Below are 14641 nucleotides of genomic sequence, written 5' to 3'. Positions count from 1 at the left end.
AGGTAGGACTTATTTAGTTGTGAAATACATTTGTGAGAGCAAGCCCAAGATAGGCAGCAACAAGTTTTTACACTATTACAACTTGGAAAACACAGAAATATCTAGTAATAGAACGGCATAATCACTGGATTATAATATAATCATAAAACAACCATTTTAAAAACATAGACTAATCAGGGAGTCATCCTAAAAATTGTCTATCTATAATTTTAAAACGTCAATCTGTGACTTATCTGTATGTAAGGTGAAGATTCACAGGCATCACTGCGATGTACACAGAAGTGTACACAGGTGCCACTCCTTCCTAGTCTGGTCCTAACCAGACTCTCGTACAAAATCAAAATTGAGCAGAAGTACGTAGGAGGGCAGAGCCAGGCTAAGTCCTTCCCCCACCCCACCAGAAATCTTTAATTATTATTTTATCGTTCACAGATATCAGCAGGACACACAGTCTGAACATCTGTCCTCTGTATTCACGGTGTGTTTTGAATGTTTCTGATCACCTCAAACATAATCATTGGGAGACTGTTATTATGCAATTGTATAGAACATGTTAATTATCTGTTTCAGGAGCTTGATGAGACTGTCATCACATATGTGAAGAACGAGCTGAAAAGGTTCAAGAGTATTCTGAGTTCAGATTTCCCAGAAGGCTTAGAGAGTGAGAACCAGGAAGTGGTGGACCCTGAACATCAGAAGCAGGAGAGCAGTGCCCGAAAGGGAGCTCTGAAGATCACACTGCACGTCCTGAGGAACATGAACCAGAAGGAGCTGGCAGAAAAACTGGAGAAAAGTAAAAGACTTCACTTTGTCTTTGTAACCACTGAATAGTTCTTAACTCAATCAAGTCTTATTATGGAGTTGGCAATACAACACAAACAATAATTGTGTAATTACGCACATAACCTTCAGGTTTTCAGCATTAATGTCTTTAATATTTAGAAATGGTATATGAAAAATACAGAATGCCTGTTTTTGTTCATTCAGGTGTGCATCCTCATCATAAACTCACACAGAAACTCAAATCTGAACTGAAGAAAAAGTTTTAAACTGTGTTTGAGGGCTTATCTAAACAAGGAAATCCAACGCTTCTCAATAAGATCTACACAGAGCTCTACATCATTGAGGGTGAGAGTGTAGGGGTTTGTGATGTACACGAGGTGAGACACATTGAGATGACATCCAGTAAAGCAGCAAGACTAGAGACAGCCATCAAATGCAACAACATCTTTGAAGCGTCAGCAGGACAAGACACATTCATCGGAACCATTCTGATGGTTTAGGCTCAGACTTGAGCAGAAATAAAGATGTTATTGTAAACACAAGAAATATTGTGTACTTGGAGATTACCCTATTGTTCTCTTTTGTAACAGAAACACCACCAAAACGCTTTGTACTTTGTGGCGACTGACTGTCCCTATAAACTCACTCCTGTGTAACATATTAAGTTTGTCTCAATGATTAAAGAGTAAACACATTACATCATACTACGACAGTGACATCACATCACAACAATGATATCATACTATAGTAATGACATAATACCTCAAAAACGCATATACAGGTCATAATTAAAAACATTTAAAATGATGTGAATACTAGAATCTCCAGTCCTTCCCCTCCCTTCACTCCATTCTAAGATAATAGAATAGTACTTTCTAGAATATCTATTAAATATCTATCTAAGCATAGTCCTCAGGCAGGGTGTCGAGGTAATTGGTGTCGGCGTAGAGCAGGAACCCAGAGAAGAGACTGTCTGACCAGCCCGGGTCAGAGAACAGGCCGTTCTGGTCCTTAAAGAAGATCTCCAGCTACACCTCGTCCTCAGGGCACACACGCACACACACAAATAGGTATGCACAGCTCCAAGAGTACCTGGGGGGTATTCCTGGTAGTGGGTTTAATGAAAACTCTGAGGTGGTTAACCCTGAAAAGTGGCACACTTGAGGTTTTCCATTCCAGAAAGAGGAGTAACCATGGTAACTTATGCTGTGAACCTAACCTGCTCGCAAGCAGGTTTTCCATGCCAAACTGAGTTTCTACCTATCCCCAACCCAACAAATCTATTTCAAGATTGTATGGGGGTCAATATTGACCAAACAACCTAAACTAATTCCCCTATGGTTTGAAAGAAGATGGGAAACTGAACAGTGTATTAATATTAACCAAATAATGCAAATACCAATGGAATTACAGTGATTTGACTCCATGGGTTAAATCAGAGCCAGAATGGTCAAAGTAAGGTTAAATAATATAATCATTTAATCATATTGCAAATGAATGAAATCAATGAAGGTTAACTCTTACCTACTCTAGCATGATTTTTGTGAAACAGAGATAGAAAGTAAAAGGTGAGGAAGAAGGAGTAGGACAAGTATATCTAAGAACAACTAAACACACCACAATCTTGACCCTTACTTATCAACATGACTGGCAATGCTACAGTAAGTTACACAATGTTGTGTGAGAGCCATCAAGTTGAGACTCCATCCAGTAACTCCATATTTTACCATATGAGAGGTGGGGGCAGGTTGATAGCCTTACAAGATCAGCCTGTATTCTTCTGCCCTAAGTACACAATTTCTCGGTCAAAATAGAAATTCAGCAAATTCAACAATGAATATTCATATAGGCTATTGTTCCTACATCTAACATCACCTGTGACCATGCATCCTCCTGTAACTGGTGTTGCAGTAAATCTTTTTCGAGATTAGCTTTTATTCTTCTACCCTAAGTAGGCCTACACCATCTCTTGGTCAGTTTTTGGCACTTTCGTCATGAGGTGCAGTTTGTACAAGTTATTTACTTGTAACTGGGAATACATTAGATTACATTAGCTACATTTCACAGTTCCACATGCAGTTTCACCTGCCATTAAATGAACGTCTCACTGTAGATCCAGTGGATCCATGGTCTGTTCAACAGGATCAGAATGTGCAAATCGTTTTTTATATTCATTGTTCTCAAAACTTTAGTATAACTGACAATTCCACACAAGCCTGTAAATAAAAGTACATGGGGAGAGAACTACCAGTAGCTACCATACATCATTCTCTGCATCAATTTCTGCGGCAGCAGTCATTAGGTCTCTTCGTCATCTTAATCATCATGATCATCCTTTGATGAAAAGCATTGTGTTGGGATAAACTGCTACTACAAGTTGAAAAAGGCATCAATTAATATTTACTTTGTATCATGTCGAAAATTATTAAAACCAAGGTGACGTCGAGGCTACAATTACAAGCGTATAGCTTAAGCTTAATATGTCTTACCTGTTCGTAGTGTGTTTTTATATTTAATATAACATTGAACATGTTATTTTATAAAAAAGTCCACCACTTTTTCTCCTGTAATATTAATGGACAGTGGGGTTAAATGTTCAGTGTATGGACTGGCTATTACATTCAAATGAATGCATTGACTTGGCACTTTGTCTCCCAAGCCAATTGTGTATGCTGCTACAGCCGTTCCTTCACGATTGCTAAAACACTAAACCCCATTCCTCACCTTGGCCCCCCCTGTAAAATGTGTCTAGAACCGCCACTGATCGGAAAGGCATTGTGACGTCAGATAGGACAGTTTTTGGCACTAGGACAGTTTTTGGCATGACAGCTCGACTAAATCAGGACAAAGAAGAGACACAAAATTACGACTCTACAAAACATGTACAACCCTTAAGAGACAAGAAGTATGCATTGTTTTTTTCTCCCTGGTCCTCTTTCCTTCTGTGCATGTGTGTCTCTCTCTCTCTTTTTCTCGCTCACTCACAGTTTAAAAGGTAGACCAAGCTAAAGACCCCTATTCATTCAGCCGGGAGGCGGTGCACTTGTAGAAGCCACCAACGGAGGGCTGCAGTGAGCTGAAGCAGAGAGTGGAGTTGCCAGCCAGCAGTTCTGTCCTGGAGTCTGGGGTGAGAGCCTGGCTGTCTTTGTACCAGGCCACCTCCTGTACCCTGTTAGCGCCACCGCAGATCAGGGTGACCGGCTGGTTCAGGGTGGGGAAAAAGTACCCTGAACCCAGCTGTACTTTCCACTTCAACTGTGACCGTCAACGTTTCAGACTGGCCGCTCCCTGGGTTGACGGCGGTACACTGGTGGTCCTCGCTGCTCTCCAGACCGTCCAGGATCCCAGACATAGCTGCATTGTGGGATGCAGGTGGAAGAGCAGGTGAAGTTAGTTCTGACCCCAGCTGTCACCGGACTGATGGTGATGGTAATACCAGAGGGGGCGTCTGACATAGAGGAGTAACTACTATCAGTACATTCCAACCCTCATCCATGTTCCAAAGTCACCTGTTTGGCCTGTACTGCGGGGACCATGACGTGGCCACGATGTTCCTGAACCCTGAGGACGAGGTGTGGCTGGAGATCTTCTTTAAGGACCAGAACGGCCTGTTCTCCGACCCGGGCTGGTCAGACAGTCTCTTCTCTGGGTTCCTGCTCTACGCCAACACCAACCACCTCGACACCCTGTCTGAGGACTATGCTTAGATATATATTTAATAGATATTCTAGAAAGTTCTATTCTATTATCTTAGAGTGAAGTAAAGGGAGGGAAAGGACTGGAGATTGTAGTATTCACATAATTTTAAATGTTCTTATTTATGACCTGTATTATTAATCACCGCATCTAGCAGAATACATTAAATCTCTTTTTTTAGGTATTATGTCATTACCATAGTATGATGTCATTGTTGTGATGTGATGTCACTGTCGTAGTATGATGTTATGTGTTTACTCTTTTATCATTGAGACAAACTTAATCTGTTACACAGGAGTGAGTTTATAGGGCCTGTCAGTCACCACTAAGTACAAAGCGTTTAGGTGGTGTGTTTGTTAAGAAAGAGAATGATAGGGAAATCTCCAAGTACACAATATTTCTTGTGTTTTCAAAAACATCTTTATTTCTCCTCAAGTCTGCAAGGAGACAACAGTTTTCTATTACAAATCACTTTGAGTGTGACAGATAGATTTGCAAAACAAGTCAAGTCGGTTTATTTATAAAGCATATTTAAAAACAGCCAACGCCAACCAAAGTGGTGTACAAAGTTCTCAAATCGCTTAAGTTTGAGTGGGGCAACAGTATCAAGAATACCTGTAACTATGGTGCTAAACAGAGTAACTAGCTCTTCTGTACCCAGAGAGGAGGTTGTCTCTGGAAGGCTGGTACATTTACATTTAGTCATTTAGCAGACGCTTTTATCCAAAGTGACTTACAAGACAGAGCAAAAGGTGCACAGGTCAATAATCATAAACAATTAGAGAGCCCCAAACACAAAGTTTGTAGCCGAAACATGAAGCATGCATTGTGAAGAGCAAATAAGAGCAATGTAGTTAAACAAGTTACAGTTAAACAACATGATCCTCGAAAGTGCTAGAGTGTACCTGGAGGAAAGCAAGCAACAATAATATAATTCACAGCAGAGTACAAGTAGTTAAATCAGTTACAATTAACCAATAAGTGCAACAAGTCCCTCAATAAGTGTCATTGAGTTGGGTGGTAAATGGAGAAGCTGTGAAGGCGTCAGAAAACTGCCCAGCAGTGGAGTGATCCAGTGCCCGAATGTAGCAAACAGGCATATGACGCTTAGGTAATGGACAAGAGAGTGATGCATTACAAATCACAGGTGTATGGTCAGATAGACAAGTATCATCCAACTCAACATTTAACACAGGAAAACCAAAGATAAAACAAGGTCGAGTGTATGGCCAAGATCATGTGTAAGGCCAGTTACAGACTGAGTTCAATTAAATGAGTCCATGAGTCGTAAAACTGGCTAACCAATGGCTTTGATGGACAACAAACATGAATATTAAAATCCCCAAAGATTAAAAGGTTATCAAAGTCAGGCAAAATCAACGATAAAAAATCAGAGAACTCATGGATAAAGTCCTGATTGTATTTTGGGGGTCTATACACAAGTGCACAAAGCAGCGAGCTGGCCAATTCAGCTTTGAATACTTGCACCTCAAAGCTTGAGTACTTGCCAACCGGCAATAATCAGCATTTAAAATGATTTTTTTTTTAAACAGCCGCTAAGCTAAAACAATCAAATCAAAACCAATATGTCCACACTATATACAGTTCCATCTTCATTAACATCTATGTGACTGTGTGGTCATGATCACACACCATCCTGCCTTCCAGTTGTGTGCTAAGAGAAGTGAGACTTCTATGAAGGAAAACATAGTAGGCTATTCTACATGACACAGGGACACTGAGGAGTCATACTTCCAAACATGGAACCCTGGATAGAGGGGCTCAGTGAACGTGGTGTGGAACGTGTACAGGTGTGTCAGTGTTTTATCAGAGACACTGTAGAAGGACAAAATGCCGTTTGGCCAGTCGAGATACACTCCAACTCTGTCGGAGTATAGGTATGGGAAAGTAATTGTGGTGCAGCTATTATTGTGCCGGACTTCGTATCCGTTATCACCATGGACCAGACACCAAGACATGTCATTGTTTCCAAACCGATAGTCCGGAAATCCTCTCCTGCTGATTCCTTCATATGCAACTGCTATGCAGACATTTCTTCCTGTCCACTCTGCCTCCCAGTAATGGCGCTCATGCAGACTCTCGCTACAAAGCACCTGTGACCTGAAGTCAAATCTTTCAGGAGAAGGAGAATAGCTCTGCATATTTCTCCCGAGTGTCACCCTCCTGTTGTCGTCAGACAGATAGAGGTATTGCTGTGTAGTCTTCACGTTAAAAGTGAGTTCACATGCATCTGATGGGGTGAACAAGACAGTGAATTAATTATCATCATTCACATCAGAATGTTTCCCTTTTTCAATTCTCTCAATTTTATCATCTCTCTCTCTCTCTCTCTCTCTCTCTCTCTCTCTCTCTCCCAACCTCTCTCTCCTTGCCCCTTGAAAGACTTCTCACTCATCTAATCTCCAACACCTGCTCTCCCTCAACCTTCTCTCCTTTCTCCACAACCTCTCTCTCTCTCACCCTTCTCCTTGGAAGGAAATGTGTTAAAAGTCAGTTCTCGAAAGGTGTTCTTTCATTCAACATACATTTTCATCCAGGACAGCAAAGAGAAGTAATAGCTTTATTCTTCTAATTTAGTACTCACATTTCTGAAGCCCAGGTCTGATCCAGCACTCTCCATCGGGATCTAAACTGTAGAGATTAGCAGAGGAATGATGGCATTGATCTAATACCACACAGGCATCCAGCACATCAGTTGCTGTAATGTGTTGAGATTTAAAGACAGGCTCGGTAATGTTCTCGAGAAGCACTTTTTGACATATTTTTAAACTTCACATCCTTATAGTAATCAATAAATCTAAACGACAGTAAAATGAAATCAATCAATCTATGGGCATCACAGGACTGTAATAAACACAACCAATCATTAAGGCATTACATTTAGTCATTTAGCAGACACTCTTACCCAGAGCGACTTACAGTTAGTACAGGGACATTCCCCCCGAGGAAAGTAGGGTGAAGTGCCTTGCCCAAAGACACAACGTCATTTGTCACGGCGAAGATTCGATCCGGCAACCTCCTGATTACTAGCCCGACTCCCTCACCGCTCAGCCATCTGACTCGCATTAGTCATTAGAAAATGTATTTGACGTGATCTCCCCTTACTTAAGTGTCTCCAGTTTGCAGTGTGGATCCTCCAGTCCAGCAGAGAGCAGCTTCACACCTGAGTCTCCTGGATGATTGTAGCTCAGGTCCAGTTTCCTCAGGTGGGAGGGGTTGGATCTCAGAGCTGAGGCCAGAGAAGCACAGCCTTCCTCTGTGATCAGACAGCCTGACAGCCTGTAATTAATATAAATACAAGAAGATTTACAAAACCTCTGGTAGTATGATTGAAGAATGACTGCCTACAGTGGAGGTAATGATAATGTTAAACAGACTGATTCAACCTAAGAGGTGAGAATGCAAGTGCATGTTCTAGTTCTTTGCAATGAATCCCTTCTTCAGATTCTTCTAACATACAACGACCACTCAATAGAGTTAAAAGTAGGAAAAACAAATGTTATGTGAATTAGTATATGGTGTGTGTACAGACCTCAGTGTCTCCAGTTTGCAGTGAGGACTCCCCAGTCCATCAGACAGCAGCTTAATGCCTGAATCCCCCAGGTTGTTGTTACTCAGGTCCAGTTCTCTCAGATCTGAGGAGGGCAGCATTGAGGCTAGCGCTTCACAGCACCGTTCTGAGAGGTTACAGTCATTCAGCCTGAATGGATGAAAATAGGAAAACAGAAGACAAAACATTTAATCCCTTTCTTGTTTTCATACCATAACAGGCAAATAGTTCAGAAATTGCAGACAAAACATTCATGATTATTATAGGTTTTATTAAAGTTATAAATGTCCTAATATAAATTTACTAACTACTATACATACCATCCCCTTAAGTTAGGAGGGTGGGAGAGAGACAGGAGACTAGAGGGAGACCTAAGAAAGCGAAGTAATTGCAAAATATTTTCGACGTGATCTCTCCTTACTTGAGTGTCTCCAGTTTGCAGTGTGGATCCTCCAGTCCAGCAGAGAGCAGCTTCACACCTGAGTATCCTGGATGATTGTAGCTCAGGTCCAGTTCTCTCAGGAGGGAGGGGTTGGATCTCAGAGCTGAGGCCAGAGAAGCACAGCCTTCCTCTGTGATCAGACAGCATGACAGCCTGTAATTATGACAAATTCAAGAAGATTTACAAATCCTCTGGTAGTAGGATTAAAGAATGACTGTTAATGATGATGTTAAACAGACAGACTCCACCTAAGAGTGGAAAAATCAAGTGCATGTTCCAGTTCTTTGCAATTAATTCCCTTTTCAGATTCTGCTAACATACAACAACCACTTAAAAGTAAGAAAACTAATTGTACGTGAATTAGTATATGGTGTGTGTACAGACCTCAGTGTCTCCAGTTTGCAGTGACGACTCCCCAGTCCAGCAGAGAGCAGATTCATGCCTGAATCCCCCAGGTTGTTGTTACTCAAGTCAAGTTCTCTCAGATCTGAGGAGGGGAGAATCGAGGCTAGTGCTTCACAGCACCGTTCTGAGAGGTTACAGTCATTCAGCCTGAATGGATAAAAATAGGAAAACAGAAGATAAAATATGTAATCCCTTTCTTGTTTTTATATTATAACAGGCAAATATTTGAGAAATTACAGACGGAACATCCATGATTATTATGCTCTATAATTATAGTTATAGATGTCCTAATATAGATATAATAACCACTATACATACCACCCCTTAAAGTTGGACACCTTGTTGCAAAGGTATTTCTGTTTCATCTAGTATAAGCAGTAACACCTTACATTTAGTTATTATATTATGTTTATAAGCATAATTGGAAAGAAAGCTAACATGTAGCAAGACAAATAAACTGACCCTAACTTGAGATAACATTAAATTCACAAAACTTTTGATGAGCCAGTGTAGCAAAAAACTTCCCTCCAGTCAGACACTCTGTAGATCTTACCCCAGGCAGCTCACCATACATTTCTTACTACAATTATTTTTTAAATGTATCCATAAACTGTATCTCCTGGTCAAAATTAGAGACCTGGCGAACTTGAGTGTTGGCTAAATACTAATACACAGTGCTAGTGGGGTGACCGGCTTTAGAAGGTAGAAGCTTGATATCCAAATGCAGATACATTAATACTTACAGAGCAATGCTACGGATTTTGACCACTGGCAACAGCCTCAAAAGACCTTCCTCTGATCTGGAGTATTTCTTCAGGTCGAATACATCCACCTTCTCTTCTGAAGTCAGTAACACAAATACCAAAGCTGACCACTGTCTAGATGACAATTGCTTGCTTGGGAGACATCCTGGCCTCAGATAGTATTCGATTTCCTTCACTAGAGAATGATCATTCAGTTCATTCAGGCAATGAAACAGATTCATGCATTTCTCTGGCGAGGGATTTTCTCCTATTTTCATCTTGATGTACCTGACTGTTTCCTCACGACTCGACATGGTTCTTGTCTGAGGCAGAAGTCCTCGTAAGAGTGTCAGGTTGGACTCCAGTGAGAGGCCCAGGAGGAAGCGGAGGAAAAGGTCCAGGTGTCCTTTCTCACTCTGCAAGGACTTGTCCACAGCACTCTTGTAGAGCTCAATTTCAGATGTGGATGAGGTGAACTGAGGTTCAGACATGAGATTTACATTTTTGTTAAGAAGAGACCAAAACACAAACAAAGCAGCCAGGAACTCCTGGAAGCTCAGATGGACGAAGCAGAACACCTTCTCCTGGAAGACTGGACTCTCCTCTCTGGAGATCTGTGTGAACACTCCTGAGTGCACAGAGGCATCACGGACATCAATACCGGACTCTGTCAGGTCGTCTTCATAGAAAATCAGGTTGCCTTTCTCCAGCTGTTCAAAGGCCAGTTTTCCCAGTGACAGAATACTCTGAATGCTCTCTTCATCCCAATGTGGATCTGTCTCAGCTTTCTCCTGATACTTCACTTTCTTCTGTTTGGTCTGTAACACCAGGAAGGTTGTGTACATCTCAGTCAGGGTCTTGGGCATCTTCTCTTTCTTCTCTGTGCTCAGCGTGTGTTCAAGGACTGTGACAGTAATCCAAGAGAAGACTGGTATGTGGCACATGATGTAGAGGATCCTTGATGTCTTGATGTGTGAGATGATTTTATCGGCCAGGATCTTATCCCTGCATCTCTTCATGATATAGTCATCCTTCTGTGGTTCATTGAACCCTCGTACCTCTGTCACCAGGTCAACACAATGGGAATGTATCTGATCGGCTGCTGCAGGTCGAGTGGTTATCCAGATGAGAGCAGATGGAAGCAGGTTTCCTCTGATCAGGTTTGTCAGCAGCACATCCAATGAGGTGGGCTTTGTGACATCACACCACCTCTTTTTGTAGGTTAGGGGCAGCTGGCACTCATCCAGACCATCAAAGACAAACAGAACATTGTTCTTGTTGTAGTAGGTGATTTCCAATTCTTTTGTTTCATCAGAAAAGCGATGAAGAAGTTCGATCAGACTGAGCTCTTCTCCTTTCATCAAATTCAGCTCTCTGAATGGGAGTGTAAAGATGAACTGGATTTCCTGATTAGCTATTCCCTCAGCCCAGTCCAGGATGAACTTACACACAGAGACAGTTTTTCCGATGCCAGCGACACCTTTTGTCAGAACGGTTCTGATGAATGTGTCTTGTCCTTCCGATGGTTTAAAGATGTTGTTGCACGTGATGGCTGTCTCTAGTCTTGCTGCTTTACTGGATGTCATCTCAATCTGTCTCACCTCGTGTACATCACTGACCCCTACACTCTCACCCTCGATGATGTAGAGCTCTGTGTAGATCTTTTTGAGAAGCGTTGGATTTCCTTGTTTAGCTAAGCCCTCAAACACAGTTTGAAACTTCTTTTTCAGTTTAGATTTGAGTTTCCGTGTGAGTTTATGATGAGGATGCACCCCTGAATAAACGAAAACAGCCATACTGTATTTATCATATGCCATTTACAAATATTAAAGACATTAATGCTGAAAAACGTGAAGGTTATGTGCATAATCACACAAATGTTTTTTGTGTTGTATTGCATTTACATTTAGTCATTTAGCAGACGCTCTTATCCAGAGCGACTTACAGTAAGTACAGGGACATTCTCCCCGAGGTAAGTGGGGTGAAGTGCCTCGCCCAAGGACACAACGTCATTTTGGCACGATCTGGCAACCTTCACATTACGAGCCCGATTCCTTAACCGCTCAGCCACCTGACTACCATTTTTTTTGTTTTGCCAACTCCATAATAACACTTGATTGAGTTAAGAACTATTCAGTGGTTACAAAGACAAAGTGAAGTATTTTACTTTTCTCCAGTTTGTCTGCCAGCTCCTTCTGGTTCATGTTCCTCAGGACGTGCAGTGTGATCTTCAGAGCTCCCTTTCGGGCACTGCTCTCCTGCTTCTGATGTTCAGGGTCCACCACTTCCTGGTTCTCACTCTCTAAGCCTTCTGGGAAATCTGAACTCAGAATACTCTTGAACCTTTTCAGCTCGTTCTTCACATATGTGATGACAGTCTCATCAAGCTCCTGAAACAGAGAATTAACATGTTCTATACAGTTGCATAATAACAGTCTCCCAATGATTATGTTTGACGTGAACAGAAACATTCAAAACACACCGTGAATACAGAGGACAGATGTTCAGACTGTGTGTCCTGCTGATATCTGTGAACGATAAAATAATAATAAAAAATGGATTTAGCACATCTGTTGGGCTGGGGCAAGGAGTGGCACCTGTGTACATCACAGTGATACCTGTGTACCTTCACCTTACAACACAGTCTGTCACAGATCAGTCACAGATTGATGTTTTTAAATTATTGATAGACAGTAATTGATTTTTAAGCTGACTCCCTGATCTGTAATTATATTATACTCCAGTGATTATGTCGTTCTTTTACTAAACTTTTTTTCAAGTTGTAATAGTGTAAAAATACAAAAATATATTTTACAACTCAATGAGCCCTACCTGGTTAATTAAAATAAAACGAAATGATTAATTTTATACTTCTAAATTCTAGCCATTTGTGTCTCCTTAAAGTACAATTGAATAACAGCAGTAGGCATTACCCACCCTTCCTCATTAGAAGGCCCATCTTCTGAACTGAAACGTGGAGGTGGTTCAATAGACCTGTCACTCTTCATGGACACACAGCTGGGTACAGGTGAGGCTGGTCTCGGCTGTTCAATACTGTGTTCAGTAGGAATGTCTTTGAACGTGATAGGTGGAGTCATAGACTTGTTACTCTTCATAGACACACAGCTGGGTGCAGGTGAGGCTGGTCTGATCCTGAAATGTATGTGGTGATCAATGAAGGGACTGCTGATTATAGACACATTGTAAGCATTTTTAGATTTAAGGTTAGGCTATGTGCTACAGGTGTATTCCCCCTCAGGAACTGCTCTTGACTAAATGTCAATGTTATTGTGCACCACAAAGTTGATCAGACTTTCGCCCCTGCAATTCCCTAACCTTGACTATGACCCGATAGTGTAAATACACATATTGTGCTCGTACATCAACAATGCCTACTCCATGACAAACTTTACACAAACTTACCCGAGGTTGCATAAAAAATGCAATTGATAAGATCACATTGACAAGTATCCAGATAGAGAAACTCAAACACAAATTAACTCATTTTTTCTGTACCTTTTGGCTGTGTTGTCATTTCCCCCAGATAAACCTCTTTTGGAGACAGTGCTTCTCTTTTCTCTTGGTCCATATAGACTCATTTCAGAGGCAGTGTCCTCCTCTCTCTCTCTAGAGACACTCATTTCAGAGGCAGTGTCGTCCTTCCTCTCTCTAGATAGACTCATTTCAGAGGCAGTGTCGTCCTTCCTCTCTCTAGATAGACTCATTTCAGAGGCAGTGTCCTCCTCTCTCTCTCTAGAGACACTCATTTCAGAGGCAGTGTCGTCCTTCCTCTCTCTAGATAGACTCATTTCAGAGGCAGTGTCCTCCTCTCTCTCTCTAGAGACACTCATTTCAGAGGCAGTGTCCTTCTCTCTCTCTCCAGATAGACTCATTTCAGAGGCAGTGTCGTCCTTCCTCTCTCCAGAGACACTCATTTCAGAGGCGGTGCCAATCTATGAACAAAGTTCAATATTACTTCAAAGACTTAGACCGCTGTTACACAAACAATGGAATACTGTTCACTGTTACACACATAGACAGGACAGAACAATTAATTTGCGACTGACTATTCCTGGACTCGGACAACAAAACAACTGTAGAACAACGCACCTCTGATCCTTGATCTTCTACTGAACTTTCCATATTGACTTTTTTAATTTGTTCTATTTTACTTTTTATGTTTGCAATTCGATAGACGTAGACTGGAGTCCATTTTTACTTTCGTTTCGTGCAAATCCTTAGCTTCCTGTTCCAGTTCCTACCTGCGTCCATGTGTGGACCAATAGGAAACAGGAGGAGGAGCTGAGAGTAACGAAGCTGACAGCAAGGTGATAATGCTTAAAAAAACTCCACAGTCAAAAACATAAAGGCAGATTTTGAAATATATAATTCATGTTTTTGTGTGGAGTTATCCACACTGACGTAGAGTCTGCGGAGCAAAGAAGTGTTGGAACATCTTTGGATATCAAAAAAATTATTCAAGCCCTTCTTAGATCTGTACACTACACTGCTGCCAAATAACTGGAATTCTGCAATGCAATACATGTCAGTTTGAACTTGTTAACTCCTTAACATTACACAACACATTTATAACTATTTGATCCAGTGGCGGTCCTAATTGGCACCCCAGGCAAGCAGGGCCGTACGCAGGCCCCAAAAAATACTGAGGTCATGAGTCAGAACTTCTAGGCGGGTTCGGGGGCATGCTCCCCCGGATTTTTTTTAAATTACATTATTTAAATATGGCCATTTTCTCTTATTGAGTATTAAGGAGCAAAAACATCATCATTATGACATTTGAATATGGGGCGGTGTGGAGCTTTTGAAAGTTTGAGGTAAACATGGGGCATTCTGAGGCTTTTTGAAGGACCTTTATGGGACTCATGAAGTAAGGGCAAGTTACCACAATTTTTTTTAAATTATTATTATATGGCAACGACGGTACGAGCGTTTTGATTGGATAACGGGTAGTCACCCCAGCGTGTTGCCCTCCTCGCCGGT

General features: G+C 41.4%; 1 protein-coding gene and 1 pseudogene across 1 annotated transcript; both read right to left on the bottom strand.

Annotated features, from left to right (window-relative positions):
- Positions 1-4785: 4785 nt before the first annotated feature.
- On the bottom strand, positions 4786-7555 carry LOC124478850 (annotated as a pseudogene).
- Positions 7516-13892, bottom strand: LOC124478802 (NACHT, LRR and PYD domains-containing protein 12-like). The gene is made up of 10 exons (XM_047037255.1): positions 13751-13892; positions 13157-13593; positions 12578-12793; positions 12123-12168; positions 11808-12030; positions 9641-11414; positions 8877-9044; positions 8472-8645; positions 8033-8200; positions 7516-7779 (listed from the first exon to the last, which is right to left on the bottom strand). Exons 1-10 carry the CDS (start codon positions 13781-13783, stop codon positions 7602-7604), a joined length of 3417 nt encoding a protein of 1138 aa, XP_046893211.1. The 5' UTR covers positions 13784-13892; the 3' UTR covers positions 7516-7601.
- Positions 13893-14641: the final 749 nt, after the last annotated feature.

Source organism: Hypomesus transpacificus, chromosome 16 (genome assembly GCF_021917145.1).
Source record: "Hypomesus transpacificus isolate Combined female chromosome 16, fHypTra1, whole genome shotgun sequence".
Classification (NCBI taxonomy): domain Eukaryota; kingdom Metazoa; phylum Chordata; class Actinopteri; order Osmeriformes; family Osmeridae; genus Hypomesus; species Hypomesus transpacificus.
Note: the sequence above shows the minus strand (reverse complement) of the source record. Positions and strands in the feature narration are given on the sequence as shown.